Source organism: Lissotriton vulgaris, chromosome 9, assembly GCF_964263255.1.
Source record: "Lissotriton vulgaris chromosome 9, aLisVul1.2, whole genome shotgun sequence".
NCBI lineage: Eukaryota > Metazoa > Chordata > Amphibia > Caudata > Salamandridae > Lissotriton > Lissotriton vulgaris.
The window spans coordinates 339,058,497-339,081,174 of NC_141697.1; the positions used below are offsets into that span (position 1 = coordinate 339,058,497).

General features: G+C 45.5%; 1 protein-coding gene across 1 annotated transcript in view; it reads right to left on the bottom strand.

Moving 5' to 3' along the window:
* TC2N (tandem C2 domains, nuclear) overlaps window positions 1-22,678 on the bottom strand; it is a 221,012-nt gene that overhangs the window by 164,480 nt on the left and 33,854 nt on the right. The window contains exon 2 of the mRNA XM_086937679.1: window positions 1,483-1,611. Coding sequence (XP_086793805.1) covers window positions 1,483-1,537 — 55 coding nt within the window. The 5' untranslated portion in view covers window positions 1,538-1,611. The remainder of the gene's footprint in view (window positions 1-1,482; window positions 1,612-22,678) is intronic.

Consider the following 22,678-nt stretch of genomic DNA (forward strand, 5'->3'; position numbering starts at 1 on the left):
TCAAGGGGGGTGGTAGAGAGAGACGCATGGAAAGGGGAAGAGAAGCACATTAGGGAGACAGCTGGAAAACATATGCACTCTGACAGAGTATTTAAACAAAAAGGGAAAAGTAGGACCTGAAAAAGTTAGCAGTCTAAGTGCATAGTAATGCATCCAAGCTCCAGGAGAGAGACAAACACAAGAAGAGGAAGTAAAGTACGTACAAGGTAATCAATCAAAAGTAAGCAAATGTGATTGGCAATGAAGCCAACCAATGATAAGAAATGGGGTGGTCTCTAAGTCTACTGTAATCTAATAGATCCAACACACAGTGCTGTGCTATCTAGTAGGCGTTTCCTAAACATTGCATTGCTATAGATATTTTTAATATATGTGTGCATTAAAATTTTAAATGGGGCTGGTTCACACAAGTGACATCTACAAAATCTCTGTTCAAAACTGTTGCTGTAGAAACCTCAAACAAATTAAAGAGAGTGAGCACCAGGACACTGACGGGAGACACATTGTTTTTAATGTTAAAGCAGTCAATTGGCCCTTTGGCACTGAAATGTGTAACGCCGTATTGTCTACACATAACAGTGCTTGTCACTCTCTGGACTATGCTAGATACCATATAGTTTGATTCTGTTAATTAAAATGTAGGCATTAGATCCATAAAGGCCATAGATACAGCTCCAGCCTCTATCATAGCATATTTAAGTGAATGGATTGGTGGTCCACTTCGTGTTCTGTTTCTGTGTTAACCAATAGAAATCTAGGTCACTCCATTCACGTAATCCAGTCTTCTCTACGTTTACCAGTTTTTAGTGCACCATTGAAAAAAGGGCACTTGCTTCTGAAACTAACCCTTCACAAGGTAAAAGTATCCTGTTGTAGTTCCTTATGCTGGTTTGGTGGTGACTGGACCAATCAAATACTGAAATGATAAATGGTACTTGTGATGTGTAGTTTTCTGAGTGTGTGTGCTTCACTTGCTGACAGAGGAGGCTTAATGTAGAGTTGCTAAGCAGAACTTGGTGGGCCCCCTAATAGAACATCAGAATATAATGAGGCCACACCCCTTACCGTGAACATTAAATTTGCATGATGAATAGCAGTGTTGTGAAATATAAAAGCACGTGGAACGGGTACATCAAGGACAACAACATTTTTAGTCTCCACACCCAGAACTGAAACATGTTTAGCCATCTTATAAACACCCAAACAAGAATCTTGAGCAATAGATTGGAGGAGGAGATCTGTAAGAAGCGCTAGCTTCACACATGTAGCTCCTAACACTCCCCTCTCATGTATGTGTTCCCCTTTTTCTCGGGACCCTGTTATAGCCAGCAATCCTCATAATTGTCACTTCCTGCCCAGCCCCTGGGAGCGGAAGTAGTGACCCACACCTGACCTGCTGGACATCCAGTGCTTCCGGGTCCTCTGACCCTTCCAGTGCACACCATATTGATCATTCTATTCAAGAATGAAAGAGGTTCTTACCATCACCCTTGTGGAAGCACGTGCTGCAGCAGCTTTTGATAATTTCTGTCGCCATCTCTGTCCAGCCCAAGTATCAGGAAAATCAAATCATAAATCCAACTCTACTGGAAGAAGAACTCAGCCTTGTTGCTGGGAGGGAGACAGAAGAAACAGTAGATGTCATCCCCTGGCACCCAAGCCGCATTGTCCATTACAGCATCCCAGTCTATTTCATGCAGAACAATGGGATTCATTTTTTGTTCAATAATAGGAAAAAATGTGAAAATATATTTTAGTGCAGTACTCAAACAGATGGAGCAAGATGTTACTTTCGTAGGACTGTGGAACCAAGCATGCTGTGTCTAGGATCTCCCGGCCCTTAAAGAATTTGGGCAGGATATTGAAAGTTCCTGTGGTGCCTGTGCAAAGAAAGCTTTCACGGTTCTGTCTATGGCTTTATTAGGTACAGCAATCTTTTCAGAAAAGATACCTTATTGAACATGGTTTGCTGCAGGTTAAGTTAACATCTTGTTGGACAAGGGGGTCTGCTGATACCTTAGCGGATCTCATAACAAGTATTTACAATGCAATAGGTCGCGCAGCATTAAAGTTTGAGTTACTGGCATTGTAAATGACAATGCTTTGCATAATTTTTTTATTTATTTGCAATTAGTATATAAACATTGTTTGTGAATGGTTAGCTGTTGCTTATGCGAAGCAAAGTTGCCAGTAATATAGAGTGCTAGTCTTGCTTGTTAGCGCACAAGTAATACGCGTGTGAGCAACACCACAGAATCATGCCCACTCTTGTCAGTCACTTGCTAAAAGACAGGAGAAATTGGGATAGCCATCCCTCCACCTTTCTCAACATTACAATAAATAACCGACATTGGTGTTTAAAAACGACTGCTTTCTCAAAGTGTCTAATTTAAAGCCAGCACTCGAGACAAAGTTGTCCTTCTGCCCGTTAATTGCTATGAAATGCTTTTTTCTGCCACCTTATTTAGAACAATGGAGCTTTCCAATGTGCACCTATCAATATAATCATTATTTCGCTACTATATAAACACCTGTCATTATCAGTGGATCTAATAAGTGACTTGGTGAAACTGAAGCCCGCTTACCGCTGGTGCTGTGGTGCATGTGAGGAAAACTACCGTGGGGCGGGACTTCCGTTTCCTGCTGGAAGCTCACGCCCACGGAGTTATCTGGCTAGGAGAGGAGCAGTGGTGACGCGGGGCTCCCATGCCTGAGGGAGAGCCCTGCGGTGGCGGCTGAAGTCCGGAGTGGCAGTAAGTGGGCCTTAGTTGTAGAGGGGGGAGGTGTCTCGGTGCACTTGTGTGTGTGTGTGTGCGCGCGCGTGTGTGTATGTGTGCGACGGCGGGGGGGAGGGGGAGTCTCGGTGCACTTGTGTGTGTGTGTGTCTGTGTGTGTGCGCGTGTGTGTATGTGTGCGACGGCGGGGGTGGGGGGGGGGTTCTCCGTATGTATTTGTGCGTGCGTGCGTGGGGGCTCGTGTGTGTCTCTGTGTATGCGCATGCGTGTGTGGTGTTGGAGCTTCCCAGGAGACAGGAGTTGGCCACAGCGAGCGCGTTCGCGTGCGCAGGGCCCGCTCCGATCGCGTTCTCGGAGAGGAAATGCGCATGGCCAGGTGCTGTCTCCTGGAAAGCTGCGTCGCTCACAATAGGTCTCTGGCGAGACAGTGCTTTACGCTGTAATCGACACCAGACCTAAAAAAATGACCACCTACTTATACAATTTTTCAGGTCATCTTATGTGACCCCCCCACCCCTGCCTTCATAAAAGATCATTGGCTTTTTAAAGTCGCAGCACCACTTCATTCTCCTTTCAATCTCCTATTGACTCTCCTTGACTCACTTTACACTCTTCCACTTGTTTCCTTTAGTTGGGGATGACACTTAGCTCTGCCTATCAGCCAGCTTCTGTTCATCAGAAGTCACACATACATGCCTACAAAGCACTACATAAAACCTTCCTTTCAAATCTGAACAGTCGCATACATTTCCAGACACCTCCTAGACATCTTCGCTTGGCGGGACTATCTCTTGTATGCACTCCAACTTCAGATTAGTTCTCCAAACCCAACTCTGTCCTAAAACCTCCAGCTTCTCACGAGCCACTCTCTGTTTATTCTCCTTAACACTTTATTTATGGAGGGCGGTTTCTCAGCGCCAGAACCTGCGACTGTATCCAACACCTGCGCTCCCCAATATCCGAGTGTACCCACCTCTTACGCCTCCTACACATAAGGATGGCATTCCAGTCATTGTAGGCCTCTATGGGCAGAGGCCACTCATATCAGGACCTCACCACCACTTCCCTTGTGGTGCACCTTATGCTGCAGCAGCATTGCATTGAGGGTTGTCTAACCGAGTATATTCTGCGATGCTTATCTTTAGACTGAAGTGTGCAGTGCCGAGTACATGCACAGTGGCTGATACTAGTGATGATAACATCAATATCTTTCAGCTCCACATCCAGGAAAGTGGTTGCATCCTCTCTCCAGTTCTTACTTGGACACAACTATTAATAGTTCTTTAGCCGTCGACCAGCAGTATTGCATCTGTGTTGTGTAGACAAACCCACGGCAAACCTAAATGATCTGCGCCCCACCCACACCTTTGTGCTAGCGCTTTACAAAAGACACAATAGCAGGACCGGTTTTCAGCCAGTTCGTATTATCTTCTTGTTAAAGGCCTGTTAATAGCCTTACTCAATTGTTTCTTCTGTTCATTTCTGAAACCTTACTGGGGTGAGGTTTCAGTCCTTTAAAACAGACTCTGAGATCACAAATAGTTGCAGTGGTGAAGTGACTCCAAACACACAAAATGGTAAGCTGGATGTAGTTTAATGACCATTAGTTACAACAGCTCCCAGGAAACTGTCAAGCCAGAGTCCACAGGGAATATTCAAACATTAACATTCTGTAACCATAGGAGAAGAATGATAACATGGGAGCATGCACCATAATAAACATAGAAGATAGATTACTACAATATCTCCCTTCTTTACAACAACAAAAAATGATAACAGTTGATGAAAATAAAAACCTATAAGCTATAAACATCTTGATAAAAAGAAGAAGAGCAGAAAAGGAAAAACAGTAAAGAGAAACAAAAGCATGAATTTCATTTAAGGTTAGAAATCACAAAACAGATAATGAAAACAAATCATGAATCCAACCAACCAATAGATCCTGAATCCAATCGTTTAGGTCGAACCCGGATCCTACTACTCCTCCTAGGAGGAACATATTGTAATTTATAATCACTATATGAATTACCTTTGACATCAATTTCATCAATGCCCATCTGTGAAACCACCTTCTCTGGCAATTTGTAAATTCGAGAACGATTCCACCAATTCTTCCCATTGACCCTAACAGCACACTTAGCCACTGCATCTACTTTCACTGGAGAACTGAATTTGGATAATCCTTTAGGTACATTATGGGGAGATTTGATTTTGACCCAATCACCCACTTTGATTTTGGAAACAAAAGCCTGAACCTTATTTAATTTAAAATGATTACCACCACCAACCACTCCATTTGTTGAATCACTTTCTACATCCAACACAGGTTGAATAGATCCTCTTGATTTCTCATTGAGCACAAAGTCCTCGTCACCAATTTGAAGTGACTCCAAACACACAAAATGGTAAGCTGGATGTAGTTTAATGACCATTAGTTACAACAGCTCCCAGGAAACTGTAAGCCAGAGTCCACAGGGAGTATTCAAACATTAACATTCTGTAACCATATGAGAAGAATGATAACATGGGAGCATGCACCATAATAAACATAGAAGATAGATTACTACAAGTGGCTATATTAACTAACTGAGTTATCTCACTGTTGAGATCAAATGTGTCCATTTCAATGCACGTCAAGCATTGCGTCGGTGTGAACAAATTGTTGTGCAGCAGACCTTTTCTGAGACGCATACACTGGCTCTAGGAAAAACTCTAGAGTCAATTTCAGCTAACTCAATCCACCCAACTACGTATACCAACTGATCATGAAATCACACTGTAGCCGTGTGCACTCATCTAAGAAACTAGTCCTGACTGCGTCTAAAAGGCCCCTAGCTGGTCATTACTGTGTCTAAAATTCACCAACAGGCCCTTTCAGTGTCTAAATACCCCCCAACAACAGAAACTAAACTGTATCATTCTTCTGCTACCCTAAGAAGACTTTGCCATTTTCTACAACATATTTAGAAGGTATTTGAATCAGGAGAGTGTTAAACCACAGCCCAGTTTCTCTGTCTCTAGCGCTTGCTCACTTCCACACTAACCAACTTTTCTATAAAAGTCTTCTTGTATTGATTTTGATGCCCATATATTGCTGATTACGTAGCCTGCTCTATCACTTAGCTGCAATGAATCCTCTTCCTTATAATTCCTTCAATCCCACAAGAAAATATTGCCACCTTTGTCAGCATTTCTCACAATAATGTTGTTGTAATTTTGCAGTTTAGTGATCAGCTGTTTATATTGTCTGTCTTTTTGATTCAGTTTATACTTGGTATGTTGGATCTTATAGATAAGTTTCTTGACTTCATTGGTTACTTGTTCATTAAAGATGTCGATACTGTCTCTGGGCAATATCGGGTTGAATGTAGATTTTCTTTTAAAAGGTGTAGCTTTTCTTGTGGGCGCAAGTTCGTGTGTTGGCGAAATTGCTTCTTGTGTTGTCTCTAAGATATTTGGGGAGCAGTAGGTCATGCTATCTGTCTCAGCCATGGTGTGTGTATTTGTTGCTTCCATCTGAAGTTCCATTAATGTTTTTAGCAGAGTCGTGTCCCCGCTGCATTTTATCCCTTGTGAGTTGTCAATGGGGCTTGTGGCTACTTCCGTTTCTTTTTCTTGATCTTTTTGTTTCTCTTTCAATAGAGCATGATGTTTAGCTAACTATAATTTTCTTATAAAACGGTAAATGTCCATCCTAGTATTAGCAAAGTTGAAATTTGATTCTGGACAATATGAAAAGCCTAATGCCAAAATGTGTTCTTCTGCTTTGCTGAGATCACTGTTGTCTTTTTGTGATTCCACCAGCCTCTCCCTCTTATCTTTTTGTTGTTTGGCTTTTCTGTTGGATTTTCTCGTCGCCCGTCGTTCCTCGACGGAAAAATTAATTTCTTCTTCCGGGGTTAAGTTTGGCAACACTCTCATTGGGGCTATCTGATGTCCCTCTGATTCTACTTCGCTTTCCACATTGGAACGTAAGTCTGAATCCGAAGTATAGGCATGTTTGTCTTTGCTGGTGGAGGCATTGGTTCCTGATTCATTGTGTATTTTGGCTTTTTTTGATTTCATCACATCATATTTTTTTCGAGAACGTGAAGTTGCGCCCCGTCTATAAATATATTTCTGTAGATATATATATTTCTGTAGATATATTTATATAAATATATATATTAAAAATATATATATATATATATATATATACATATATATATATATAAAACAGAAAGGCTAGATGTAGGATTTAAAAGTGGGTAGTTGTAAAGTTATAAAGAGTGGTAACAGTAGTTTTAGGATTTAGGACCAGGCAGTGGTAAAGGGTAGTAAGGGTCATTTTAGGGCTTGGGGTGGAAAGTGGTAAAGGGTGGCAAAGGTAATTCGGGGGTTTAGGGGTAGTTAGTGGTAAATGGAGGTACGGGTAATTTTAGGGTTTAGGGGCAGGTAGTGTAAAAGGTAGCAAGGTGGTGGTTAGGGTATTTTTTCTTAAAAGATGGGGGTTCCCCCAAAAGAGAAAAAACACATTTAAAATTAACTTAGAATTATATATGTACTAGCAGCCCGTCCCAACCTTGTCCGTGAGCAATCAGGCTTCCCCGACCCCCGCCTGCCCCGACATTGGCCATCAGCCCGGGCCCCCGTCCGCCCCGTCCCCCGGCTGCCCCGACCCCCGCCTGCCCTGACATTGTCCTGCGGAGGCTTACCTCACACAATTATGCCAGAGGCCCAGTGTTGCAGTGGTGGCCAGCAGCAGCGCCTTTTGCACTGGGGAGCTTTCTGGGTAAGTGGGGTCTGGCGCTCTGTTTGCAGGTAGGCGAGGATGAGCAGCGGTTGCAGGGATAAGAGTAGGAGTTCACAGAGTATGGAGCGGCCAGCGGGAGTCGGGAGCTTGAGCACAATTATGCCAGAGGGTCCCCGCCTGTCCCGACCCCCGCCTGCCCTGACATTGTCCCCCGGAGCCTTTTTGTTGTAACTCCCCGTCCCCCGCGTACCCCGACCTCCGCCTGCCCCAACATTGTCCCCCGGAGCCTTACCTCAGCCGCCTTACCTCAATTCAGTGCTCCTTGCCGCTCCGCCGCTCCGCTGCTGCTCACCGCCTGTGTGCCGCTCGCCAGTGCTCCTCCCCCGCGCCATGTCCGCTGCTCAGCCGTCGCTCCTCAGTTCAGTGCTCCTCGCCGCTCCGCCGGTCTGCTGCTGCTCACCACATGTGTGCCACTCGTCAGTGTTCCTCCCGTGCGCCATGTCCGCCGCTCCTCCTCGCATTCCTCGCGCTCCTGGACGACGTCAGCACGCAGGTCGCAGCCGGCGCTACTTCGAGGGGACTACTTTTTTTTAAATGTAAATTTTTTTAATATAACGTATTTTTTAAATTTATATAGCCTATGTCCATCTGCACACCCTGAGGATGCCAACGATGTATCGGGTGTGTGGATTGGCGCTGTGGTTCCCGAGTTTACCCGCCTCAAAGCCTCAAAGTTCTTCCTTTATAATAGTAGTATAGATATATATGTATATACGTGGTAAAGGGTAAAGGCATTTGTGGTAATGTCACACAACCTGTGGAATGTTACACAACCTGTGGAATGGTCTGCTGACCATAACCATATCTGCGATCCTTTAACAATCAGCCATCCTTAAATCTGATGGCCGCAGAGTGCAATCACCAACGTTAATGTGTATTTCTTGGGATGACTGAGAGGAAAGCTCAATTCAAAAATAGCTGAAGTTAAGTATTGATTAGGAGTGCCCCAGAGGGATAGGTGCTATGTACTGCACTTGATAAAAACCAATATCCTTGGGTTATGCCTTAAAAATGTGGCAATACATGGATTTTGGCACCTTTCACATCAAACACCGCATGTCCCATATCTGTAGTACATTTACCCTATTAAATGCCAGCCCTTTCGACTTGCCGGAATTTATCGGAGGTAGAAATCTAAGAATGTTGTTTTTATTGCACCTTGTAATTCTGATCGGAATTCAACAAACACATATAATCGAGCCTTACGTTTTGGCTGAACACATTGTACATGCCTAAGATATGCAACTAAAAAAAATCAGACTCCAAAGAATTAGGGGCCATATGTATCAACACATTTCTCCATAGACACAGAATGGGCAAAACCCTTTGATACATCAAGCCCTTAATTTCCTTATCTACGTTTTTCTATGCTGCGTACCCCAAATATATCAATAAAAAGGTGAGGATGAGGGGAGGGGGACATTGAAGCCATAACGCAATTGGGACGTGATTCCCGGTCCCCCTTTGGAACACTGGGATGGCTCCGGTCGCCTATTTCCTCTCATATATTTTCACAGGCGCATTTTTCCACACCATTGTCAGTTCATGCAACTGGAAAATAACTTCTGCTGTTTACTGTTTTATGGTGAAGTTAGGGATGAATACTGAAAACTACAGCACTATACAGAAATTCATTTCTCTACAAAAAACACACATCTCAGTTAGGCTGTGCAGCTGATAGGCTGAGTGCACACCGGAAGGATTACTTGTTCTCATGCCAGGGGAGTGCAGAGGTGAAAGGGTGGGCAGGACTACGACATAATTAGACATCAGAGATACTTGAATGTCCTTCAGGGCAGTGTTTCTCCGAAGGCCATGCCAGTTCCAGAGCAAGCCAATATTAAGAATGGTAGGGTGCCCCCAGCTAAGGGGTTCTAAATTCCCAGTGCAGAGCACATTTTGCCCAATCTGTCAAAAGCACCCTAACTCCTTGCAAGAACCCTGCAAAAGGCAGTACCAAATGCCTTGGTTTCCTTCCTGAATCTAAATCCCGTTTAGGGGCTGACGGATGCAGGTAAAAATCTACTTCAAAAAGATACCTTTTACTGATCCAGAGTCAGGTTTCCAGGTAAATGTTGGGCTGGTTGTTATGGCCGCATGTTTGTATTTCTGATTGTACAGTATTCCATTCTGCTACTCAAACACTACTCTAGCTCGAAGAAAGTCAACTCAAACAAGAGGTATTTTAAGAGTATTATGTAAACAATATGGAAAGATTGCCTTCCAAGTCCGGAACGAGTCATGAGGCATTACAGAAACGTGCTTCAAGCAGTGACCTTATATTTAATTCTCCTACTTCTTTTCTTAAGGGTGCATTTTTAAATCTGTAGCATGAAATAAAATAAATGTCTTTAATTGTATTGCTATGTTTGCGAGCCGATCGACACTTCTTCCTCCCTCCTGTTTGTCTCAGGGTGTGCCTGAAGGGAAAGCACAAGGTGTCTTACTAAAACTGACTGCTGGACAATGCTCCTGCCTGAGGTTATGTACACAAACCCTCACAAAGCGTTCAGGGATGAAGGGCAAGCCTGGTCTGTCCAGCATCCTGTTGTCCCATGGTTGGCATCCACTCATTGCATTGTGTGCTGTTTATAATTTTCCGAAAGATTGCCAGCAGGTAGTGATTGGAAACATTATACTTTGATCTACTATATTGGCATGAGAATTGCGGCTGCCTGCAACGCACGAAAAGCGTCCTTGTAAGAGAGCTGCCCTTAGTGCTTCATTCTGGCACACTCCCCGCGCTCTACTCGCTCGGACCCCCACAGGAGTCCCCCAATTTCCGGCGCTCTCCCTGCATCATTTCCATCGCTAGTGGACTGGGACAGGTACTTACACCTGCCCCACCCAGGTGCCGCCCTCTTTGTTCCCCCGCTGGACGTGCTGTCACCCTCCCTACCCCATACCCAGCGGGCTGGCAGCAGGATTTACTTTGCCTTGTGCTCTAAGTATTAAATGTTTGTTTGTGTTGCAGGCAGAGTTGCAGGGCGATCTGGAGACTGATTGGTTCATAGGGGTACTATCTCAAGCAGCACAGCAGGGCTGCTGTATGCCAAACCCCAGGAGTCTTTATGGCAGGACCCTGAATGTAAACGCTGGTGCCCCGCTAATCCTTTGGGTGGGTGTGAGCTTGAGCAACCTGGGGGCTTGCCTTACAACGCTCTATACCAAAAGAAAGGCGTAAGTAATATCATGGACTCGTGGTCCATGAGATATAAGGGAGAAACTCAACAATAAAATGGAAGCACCAATGGGTTGGCCACGGTGCCGTTTCGCTCATAAGGCAGGTGGGCAGCGTAGGTTACTCATCGGTGCCTGCCCTTGTATCGCCCGTAAGTTAACCCACCACCTTGGCATTTTAGATTTACAAAATAAACCTGCAGAAAAGTTTTTCCACCAAACTGTGTGTGACATGTTTCTTGCAATGCATTGTGTACTATTTGCCACTTCCTATGGTTGTTAGTGAGGGTTGCCGATATCTGCACTATACGATCTTCAATGTTCTGGTAGCCTTACAAACAGCACAGTGATCCTGCTCAGCTGGTGATCATGAAATTGTGAGTGTAACTTGATAGTCAGTGGTGCTACCTGTATTTACTTTGTGATACTCTATTGCTGTATTGAGTTTAATGATATCTCTTCTTTGGTGCAGCTTTTTAAAGTACATGTATCTTTGAATAAGGCATGTCTAAAATGTTTTAACTAATTAACAACTCTGACTGGACTTCTATCTTTGTAAACTGTGCTAAATTTTGGATTTGCACAATCCTAACCCTAGGTATAAAAGTATTGAACTCATCATTTCCTTTAATACCATGTTAGGTAGCTACTCAAAGGAAAGTAGAGAACAGACCGTAATTGTTGTCCTCTGGCACTGCAGCATCCTTTGTAAGTTCAGTCCAGGTACTCGCTCCCTCACGCTTTCCAAAAACTTAGACAATGTCTTTGTCTGTGCTGTACTTTTAAATGGTTCAGGCCAAATGACGAATCGAGCCTGTTTCCTGGTCCATTCAGAAATATCATAGATGGCAAACCAAGTGCACTCACTCCCCGCCCCAATGCATGCATCAACAAGAGGCCCCTTATCAATTAAACTCGGGAGTCTTGCTTGTTTTTTCGCAGTGCGTATGTTTATTAAAAATTAACTTCACAGGTCAATTACTTCATTGACCGCATTTCTTTATTTAAAGTCCAAATTACTTTTCATATCACAGCATTAAAAAATTCACTCTTATCTACATATTTACTCTTTTACCGCCCATTCTCCAATGGGCATTTGGTTTGACTTCAGGGCTGCGCCAGCAGGCCACAACCCAGATAGCCTGCTCTCTTTTTTCGTTAACCCCCTTTTGGTCAACAGAGGTGAATTATATGCCCCCACTTGGGCAACCAGCGGCTTCCAGGGTAGGGCTGGAGAAGCCAAGGCCACCAGCAGGTCAGCCTCAACTCTCCCGCCAGCCCCGGAGTCCATGATGATTTCTAAAAACCTGTTCAAAGGTGGAAACTGTCACTGGACAAGAAGTTCCCGTGTTATTCTTGTCCTGAAACCCCGCTCTTGACCTGCCTAAAGACCTAATTTTGGGGTTGGGTGGGTGGGTGTCTACTTCACGGAGGTCCGACCCCTCGGCTAGCCAGCAAACAAAGAGGGCTTCCTAAGATGGACGAAGGCTTTTAAGCCTCGCGCCCTGATAACACTTCCGGGTCATCAATAAGCCCCGGTCCTATTGGGCTACCCCAATTCCACTTCCGGGTCGGCTGACCCGGAAGTGAAACCTCCAACGCGGGCACTTTGTTTACCACTAACGGCGCCACTCCCCGAAGGGGGGTGGCGCCTTGCATAGATGGCAAACCAAGTGCACCCACTCCCCGCCCCAATGCATGCATCAACAAGAGGCCCCTTACCAATTAAACTCGGGAGTCTTGCTTGATTTTTCACAGTGCGTATGTTTATTAAAAATTAACTTCACAGGTCAATTACTTCATTGACCGCATTTCTTTATTTAAAGTCCAAATTACTTTTCATATCACAGCATTAAAAAATTCACTCTTATCTACATATTTACTCTTTTACCGCCCATTCTCCAATGGGCATTTGGTTTGACTTCAGGGCTGCGCCAGCAGGCCACAACCCAGATAGCCTGCTCTCTTTTTTCGTTAACCCCCTTTTGGTCAACAGAGCCGCAGGTGAATTATATGCCCCCACTTGGGCAACCAGCGGCTTCCAGGGTAGGGCTGGAGAAGCCAAGGCCACCAGCCGGTCAGCCTCAACTCTCCCGCCAGCCCCGGAGTCCATGATGATTTCTAAAAACCTGTTCAAAGGTGGAAACTGTCACTGGACAAGAAGTTCCCGTGTTATTCTTGTCCTGAAACCCCGCCACAGGGCGAGGCGCTTACTGGCGGACTCGACCTCCCCCCGCGCTCAAGAGCTTCGGAGATAGCTCCTAAAATTGTTTCTATAAATATCTCGTTGCCCGCCTCTGAAAGGTGCACACCATCCTCCGCATACAATTCCGGCCTGGAAATTTGTATCAATTTGTGACGGATAGTTCTGATACTGGACTTCTGCAAGATCTCCGCCACCGTTTGATTTAGCCTCTTTACCGATTTATTCACCGCTTTCCTGGGTGCGTTCCGCGACCATACTAACCTCGGGATAACTTCTGACCACAGCAGCCTAGCCTCGGGCAAGATATTTTTGACAGCTGCTAAGGTCGAAAACAAGAACTCTTTCACACCTCTCCTTCCTGCAGGGATCATGTTGTTGCCACCACAGTGCAGCACAAATATATCTGGGTAAGGCATGCCTCTGGCCAAAGCCGCCTTTAAATCCTTAGGAACGTCAGCTAGCAGTTGCCCGCCTACTCCCACCCAATGATGATCACATCCTTGCACCATGTGCACCCTTTGTTCGAGCGTCTCCTTGAAGATCGCTCCAGCCCTGCGAATGAAGGAATGGCCGCACCAACATATTTGGACCCTCTTAGGTGAGTTACATACGGTAAACATGAAGAGACACGATGAGAACGATCTAGAGCAGAAGGGGGGGGGGAAAGTAATCATACAGCTGTTAAACTAATTGCGGTCTAACATAACGCTCGTAGCAAGCAGATTTCCAACGACCTAACTTCTTGATGGCCTGCTCAGGCAACCCCAAGCCCGCAGCTGTTGTTGCTGCCCCGATGCGAAAGGAATGAGAAGTAAAATTGGACGGGTCAACCCCAATCTTCGCTAAAGTCATCTTAACCACCCTTGTAAACTGGAACCTAGTGAGGGGCAGACCATTCATGTGAAGCAGTACTCTATCATCAGCCCCTTGTGGCCTAGTTTGCATGAATTCTCTCATCAGGCTAACTGGACAGAATGACTCGCCTTCCACTCTTCCCAACTGTATCCAAGACCCTCTGCCTAAAGGGTCAGTTTTCGACCTTCGCACCCTGAGTCTCAGGATATCTGTTGATTCTATCACGTCTGAGCACCTTAGGCCACCCTCTCTATCTGTTTTCGATGCCAGGAGTAATTCAGAGATTCGAAGAGCTCCGCAAAAGGCTAACACATAGGCCACCCTAAATAATTGGGTCTCGTATGATGAAAAGCAAACCAATGGCAATGTGTCCAAGATTTTTACCAGTTTTCCTACATCTATAGGCCTTCTAGAGTCTTTCACCCCAGGCGCTAAGCGCTCCCAACTCTTCACCGCCCTTCTCACTCTCTGGTCCTTCGTTGGGTCAGCGACTCCCTGCAATCCTGCATAAAATGCCAGTGCCGAAAGTTGCCTCTTCATACATGCAACCGAATTTCCTTTCTCTTTCTGATGCACTATGAATCCCAAAACACTCTGTGGCCTAAAGACTTCCACTAGTCCCACCCCTTTTAAGAATGACATATAACATTCCCAAGACTTTTGATACATACTCTTAGTCTTGGGGGCCACGGATGCTGCTATCAACTCGGAGGCAGTGGGGCACCAAGCTTCCATAGCTCCGCTGGGAAAGCTGACATTGTCGACTCTGCTTGCGGCCAAAGTGCCCGGAACTCTGTTAACTTAAAACGAGACAATGCGTCAGCCGCTTTATTCTCAACACCGGGAACATGCCTAGCAGTGAAATGGACGTTGAATCTCAGGCATTTCAAGATCAAATTCTTTAAGAGACGAAGCACCCATGTGCAGGTTGCGCTCTGGTTATTAATCACCATCACTACTGACATGCTGTCTGACCAAAATACAATGCGCCTGTTAGAGAGCATATCCCCCCACAAATGCAATGCCACTACTATGGGGAACAATTCTAGAAAGGAAATGTTACGGGTCAGCCCTCGTTCTACCCAATCATCAGGCCAGTGTTGCATGCACCACTTGGCTCCCAAAATTGCTCCAAAACCAATGCTTCCTGCAGCATCGGTGAACAGTTCCAGATCAGCATTTGAGGTGCTGGCTGACCGCCACAACACCGTGCCATTGAATTCCTGCAAGAAACACTTCCAAATCCGCAAGTCTTCCCTCACTTCAGATGATAACCGAACTCTGTGGTGTTTGGCCCGCAGACCAGACATTGCCCTTGCTATACTCCTTGAAAACGCTCTGCCCATTGGTATAACCCGCAAGGTAAAGTTCAGTTGGCCCAAGAGTACTTGCAAAATGTGCAACGTTACTTTCTTTGTTCCCAGACAGCTATCAATTGCCTCCTTGAAGGCATCCACTTTTGACTTTGGTAACCTGCACACACCTGCTCTGGTGTCAATTTCGATGCCTAAATATGTCAGACATGTTGTTGGGCCTTCTGTTTTTTCCGCCGCTAAAGGTACCCCCAGAGCTCCAGCTACCTGTTGGAAGCCCAGCAGGGCCTTCCTGCAGGACTGTGAACCTTGAGGGCCCAAAAATAAAAAGTCATCGAGGTAGTGTACTACTGCATGGGATTTATCTGATGACAAGAATTGTTCCACTGCCCATTCTAGGAACCTTGCAAATGTCTCGAAAACTGCACAGGCAATAGAACATCCCATGGGCATGCACAAGTCAATGAAGTAGTTGTCATCGAAAGTGAAACCCAACAACCTAGTATCATCTGGATGGACGGGGATTAACCTAAATGCTGACTCGATATCCGCCTTGGCCATTAAGGCACCTTCACCCAACCCTTGCAATTTTTCGATGGCTGTGTCGAAAGATGTATAGCGCACTGTGCACAGTTCCGGGTCTAATTTATCATTGACTGATAGCCCTGGAGGGCTTGATAAATTGTGTATGAGTCGGAATTTACCCACCTCCTTCTTTGGGACTAAGCCCAACGGCGAACAGACAAGCTCAGGGTTCGGGGAATTCTTGAAAGGACCAGCGACACGCCCTAAGGAAACTTCTTTCATAATCTTACTTCGCGTCGCCTCCATGTTAGGGAGCACAGAGCTTTGATTGCGCGGCGGGACTTTAGTTGGGGATGCTGAAGAAGGGATCCGAAAACCAAATGAAAAGCCATGGAGCAGGAATTGGGCCTCCTCAAATTTGTCATACTTACTGAGGAGGTGCGTCAAAACATGACGCTTAATGGGAGTTGGGAGCTTTGTCAGAAGCCTTGGATGGCTTTCCTTTTGGAGTGGTATGGGTGGGCTGCTCTTTGGGGTTTCCATTTTTCTTAAAACATCTGAGTTCAGGATGGGATGTGCCACCACAGTAGGAGCAGCAGTGTTTGAACCTGCACCCGGCCCCCCTCGTACACTCGTTTCTATTAAACTGCCAGCAGGCCTGTTTTTTATCAACGACTCCCTTGTCACTCCGAAAGGACTGACTCTGAGCAGGGGCACTAGCCTTAGGCGTTGAGGGGGAGGAGTAAAAAACTGTGTGCCATAAATTGATCTCTCGTTGATCCCACGATATACCTGGGTGGACTGCCTTCATTTGCCTGAACATCTTGTCATACTTTAGCCACCCCAGTCCTGGAAACTCCGAAGCTGCACCATGAATAAGGGATATATAACTCATCATCTGTGGACCTAACACAGGGTATTTCTCTAGTATTACTGCTGCATAGATGGCAAAACCTGTGATCCAGTTTTTCATGGACCACTCTGTCCATGACTTCTTTTGACTATATTCGCCTTCTTTCGCCCCTTTTGACTTCCCTGCCGCCACTCCTGCATTGATAAGGTCAAACACATCAATATATTCGCCTCTAAGTATCCTTTCCTTCACCTCTGCGGGCACATGCCAAGTGATCCCTGTGGATGGCGATAGGGTCATGGAGGATGAGCCAAACAATAGCGGGCTGAATGCCAACAGTGGATGACCCGGCGGTTGCCCCCCTGCCCCCCCTTGCGCCTGACTAGTGTGGGGCACAGAATGATCAGCAGCAATGTTATCTATTGATACCTGTGGTGGACACCCTAAGTTTGTGTAAGCGTTCAACATTACCTGCCCTGCCCCCGATGGATACGTCATGGCGGGGATTATCGAGCTTAGGGGGCCATTACCAATTGCTTGCCCATGGGAACCGTACAATTGCATCCCAGGTAACTGTGCGACCCCCCCGGGTTGTATCCACACTTGGGACACTCCACTACCTGGTTGCGCCACCACTGGCGGTAACGTACCTTGTGCACATGGCGCCCCCACAGGAGTGACGGGGCACCCTCCTATTTGTGTATGCTTAGCAGTATTATTCTGCCCTTCCATGCCATCCTTGTCCTTCTCTGTAGGTGAATCTATTGTCTCTAGCACATCCTCCTCACCTGATGATGCTGGTTGGGGCTGCGTCGCCCTGGGCCGTTTGCCTTTTGTTGCCTCTTTAAACCTCTCCGGAGTGCGCCTCGCTCTCTTGCCTCTCCCTCTTTCTTCCTGAGGGTTCGCGTCTGCTCTAGCCCCCTCTCGCATGTTCTTTAGCACCCAATCCATGCCTTTCTCCCTCGTATACTCCAGCAACTCCGTAAACCCGAGATATTCATCACTTTTTGTAGAAGGCTCTTTACCCTTCTGCGACTTTTTAGGCGGCATCCTGCACTTAAAGAGAACAAGCATTACTTTCTTATCAACATTACAAGCATCCATATCGCTGCGCTCTCTTTTCCCGGAGCCCTTCTCACTCCATCGCTAGCCAATGTGTTTGAACTTGCTCACTTAGACAATGTCTTTGTCTGTGCTGTACTTTTAAATGGTTCAGGCCAAATGACGAATCAAGCCTGTTTCCTGGTCCATTCAGAAATATCAATGGTCATTTTCATTTGGAACCGACTAATAAGTAAATATGCCTCCCACTAACATTCTGGTATTCCCCACCTCCTTGCTCCTTATTAAAGAAGTATTCTGTTGCCCTCTACTACTCTGCATATGTGTTCTTTTTACAACATGCAAAAAGGATTACACTCAGTCAAGGGTCTGTCATCTTGAGCCAATCGGATCAGCTGTATCTCAGTGCGATTCTTAAACACGTAGAAGTGATGTAGATTTGAGAAGCATCTCCACAACGTAGATTACAACTGATGTATTTTTGCCTGCTTACAGTACAATCATCTCATATGAAAAGTTATTAAATCTCTAGTAGCCAATCAGGTGTCATGAAGAAACCAATTTTACCTATTTCTTTTCTGAGTAAAAGAAGATGCAGTAGAGGTGGTCAAGCAACAGCCTCAAGCTGAACTCACCAAAAAGCAGAACTTTCACTATAATTAGGACAATATGTCTGCGCTCTCTTTATGGGTCAATGCCCTAAACCATTGAACTCGATAGAAGTTTATAAGCCTTGACTGAAACCAAGTTATCCTAAAGTCTGCACGTTTTTTGTGTCTCAGAGACCTGGTTTGCCAGCTTAGAGTGCTTTGCAAAATTCTGCCATTTTTATTTAACTTTTGTGCATAAGATATTAGTGCTCTATGCATTCATCCATTTGTAAATTGATAACTGCAGTCAATCTTCTTGGGTCATCAATCAAAATATCTATTTTTGCATTTTGTGCATATTCACAATGCTGCAGCCATGTCCTGTACTACCTGTAGAAATAGCATTCTGTTTTTGGAGTAATTCAAAATCTTCATTGGTTGTCCATAAAAAAGAGTGCAGTCTCAAAGTCACTCTGTAGCATGTCTTTTATTCGCCCAAGTCATTTTGTTTGGCCATAAGATTCTCTAAATGCTATCCTGTTTCTAGAATTCCATCTTTGTCCTTAATCTATCTGTGGTACAAATATTCAAATGATAGAAATGGGGAGGAAGAAATTTCAGAAAACATAGAGCTAAACTGTGAAACAACCTACCTCCTTTTCTTAAAAGTAACCGAAAATGCTTTAATTAATTTTTTTGTAAAACAGTTTTTTTTCAGATCAGTTCAAAAACCTTTATTTCGGTCACTAGGACCTTAAAAGTATACAAAAATAAAAGGAACTAGCATTATAAATTTAAAACATACCGAACAGTGCAAATGTGACCTATTCCATCAGAGATGATTTGCCTACACATAACAACAAAGCTTTTCCACTATTAAAGCATCTTTCCCCTGAGGCGGAAGCCGGGTGCGCTCTTTCTTTACCTCACTTGTAGAATTAATTACTGAGTGTGCAATATTGTTTCAGGACTTGTCTTTTAAAAATTGTATATATTTTACTGACCGCTATTTTATACTTCCTGAGAACGCGACCTAGAAGGTGAGAACTACTTCACCTCCAGGGTCTTATTCATTGCCTGATCTTACCGGCGCAGCCGAATTGAGACGCTGACGCCGGTAGTCACGGAATAACCGCCGCCATCTTGGGGAAGGCAGGGTAGCGGTCCAGCTTCTGGACGATTCCCGCCCTCCCGCCTTACTTAAGGATTGATCCACGCCCTTCCTGCAAACTGAAAGCATCTTTCCCCCTGAGGCGGAAGCCGGGGGCGCTCTTTCTTTACCTCACTTGTAGAATTAATTTCTGAGTGTGCAATATTGTTTCAGGACTTGTCTTTTAAAAATTGTATATATTTTACTGACCGCTATTTTATACTTCCTGAGAACGCGACCTAGAACATGAGAACTACTTCACCTCCAGGGTCTTATTCATTGCCTGATCTTACCGGCGCAGCCGAATTGAGGCGCTGACGCCGGTAGTCGCGGAATAACCGCCGCCATCTTGGGGAAGGCAGGGTAGCGGTCCAGCTTCTGGACGATTCCCGCCCTCCCGCCTTACTTAAGGATTGATCCACGCCCTTCCTGCAAACTGAAAGCATCTTTCCCCTGAGGCGGAAGCCGGGGGCGCTCTTTCTTTACCTCACTTGTAGAATTAATTACTGAGTGTGCAATATTGTTTCAGGACTTGTCTTTTAAAAATTGTATATATTTTACTGACCGCTATTTTATACTTCCTGAGAACGCGACCTAGAAGGTGAGAACTACTTCACCTCCAGGGTCTTATTCATTGCCTGATCTTACCGGCGCAGCCGAATTGAGGCGCTGACGCCGGTAGTCGCGGAATAACCGCCGCCATCTTGGGGAAGGCAGGGTAGCGGTCCAGCTTCTGGACGATTCCCACCCTCCTGTCATGTATAAAAACAATCTATCTACACGTCCGCGCAGCGGGCGGGCGCAGCGGGCGCGCCGATGGCGCGCCGAAGGCAAGCCCGTCTGCGCCCATCTGCGCCTGGCACGGGCCTAGGGCCAGTCCCTCTGCCCAGGTGACTAACAAGAACCGCGTAAGCTGGACCAGAGAACAGCTTATACAATTAGGATCGGGCTCCTGTGCAGCATCTGCCCGCTGCCCCCCAAGTAACTTAGACGGCCACTCCTTTCACTGCCTACAGTGCAACTTGACTCTCCCTCCCTGGAGCGAACGCATCCCGCCACTAACTCCCTCCCCGAGCACTATACGTATATTAAAAGCAGCTTTGATTAATTGCAGATCTCTCCCTCGCCACGCAAATGAAATTTGGTCTACTCTGACCACTTACAGCTGGGACATATTATTCCTCACGGAGTCTTGGATAAAAGACACTTCAAATCCAGATATCTATCTAGCCACCCCCCCGGACTATAGCTTCTTGGGCATCAACCGAGAAGGTAAAACGGGGGGTGGATTGGCCATCACGTTTAAATCTCACCTCAATATCACCATTAAAAAACTTACTAACATTGGGCTGATAGAAGCCATGTATTTTTCGATTGCAGATTCCGCAGCGGTCTACTTAACCGGCATTCTAGTCTACAATCCACCAAAAGCGTCACCCTCCTCTCTAACGCAGCCACTAAACTTACATTGGGCATTTGTTCTTTATCAACTTACAGGAGACGGACTCTTGCCGTCTTGGAAACGCTGGTGCCCATGAAGCGGTAGTGCCGCAACAAAGCGTAAGCTAAAAGCTAATAATAAGTCGCGAATCAAGAAATGCGACGTCACGACTGCTCACAATTCTTTGCAGCCGTCCACATCGCAGCACCACTAAAATCACTCACCCATAGTACGCCGCCCCTTTTACACTATATTCCCAGATGCCAAAACCAGTCCGACACCTCTTCTTGGCGCTGGTTCTTTATTGGTAGGGCACAGTCCAGTAAAGACACTGAAGCACTGTTGCGTGACCACAATAGATGGACCCTATTGTCTAATTTGAAATGCTGGCATGAACCCATCTATTGTCTTGAATGGGGCTAAGATTAGCAATATGTATGTTAAATGTAGTACATGTGTATTGTCTACCCCGGTATGTGACCCCTTCCTGTTTTTTGTTTTCCTGTTTCCTTACAGGTTTTTCTCAAAAAGAAAATCGCATTATTTTACACGAGTTCGCAATTTGTGTACTCTAACTTGAACTAGGGTAGGACGCACCTTAGCGTGTGTGGACCACCCAGTTCAATAACACGGTCCTGAAGAAAACCAATGAATATATACAATGGTTGAAATATGTAGACCTTTTTAATCAATAACATTGTAAATATCACACCTCACATAGCACACTTAGCTATTTTTAACACTACTTTTGACACCAAAGTCTACCTAATTAGGCATAGGTGCCACACAGTTTTTAATAAGGGTTCAAGCACTCAAGAATAAATACTTGCAGTGAGTAGTTTTGGCCCTTTTTAACTCACTGTTTTGATCGTTATGCACACATAAAAGAAAATACTAACCAGCTCCACTGTAGTCAGGTGTCGTAGCACACCCTATAGGCACTCGGCCTATGGGGTGGGACCCCGATGATGAAGCATGTCACCAACTAGGTTGGTGAGTGAGGGGTCTTCTACAAGGATATGCATTATCCTCGAACAGGTTGGGGCATATTGTGCTAACTAGAGCACTTCAGCCTAGGTCCTGAGAATTTTTTCTCTGCCTTCGAGGGGATACTCTTCTATTGTTTTTTGTCATTTTCATTATGTGCCTTATATTTCTACCTGTCTTATTTCCCATATGTTAAGCTCCTCTCTCCAGTATTCTACTCTCACCACATCTCATGGATGGAAATATGTTTGCACCTAATTAATATGAGATTGCAGCACATAAAAGGTTAGTGATGAGCATTTAAACACCTTCCTACTGATCTGTTCCTCAGACATAGGACAAAGATCAGCTGAATGAAGATGTTTTACTTAGGACATAAGCTATGTATTGCAGTGGCGGCTGCTACAGAATGGGAGTGGTAAGGCAGGGGGGTGATGGGAAAAATACCACTTTACCACTTACCTGGGTACAGCCCGCTATCGCCTATCCTCCGTCTTCTTCTTTTACTTCCCGTCTCGAGTACAAGCAGCACAGAAGCACACAGGCTCCCAGACGTGTCTAGCCAATCACAACAGGGCGGTCACCAGCATGACAGCAGCGTCATGATTAGGGACAGGGAACCTGTGCATGTTCTCCACCCGGCCGTGCAATACAGCCTGGGTAGAGAACATGCCAAACACGCATGACGGTTCGGCCGGCCCAAGACGGCTGGCCAAACATCATGCGCACATAAAGAGTGCCCACAAGTCCCCCCTGCTCTGCACAGTCAGCCTGCCCCGCTCCACACCTAGAATAGAAACCAATTGAGCCACAGAGCCAGTACAGAAAAATGAAATGATATTATGTTTGCGTTATTTTCATTTTCCCCCTTTGAACTGTTCAGAGAGCAGTGGGGTGACGCTCCTCTGCCTTAGAGGAGAAGTCGCCCCTCTCAGGGGCGTAACACAGGCCCCGCAGCTTACGCGGTGCGGGGGCCCCGAAGCTCCAGG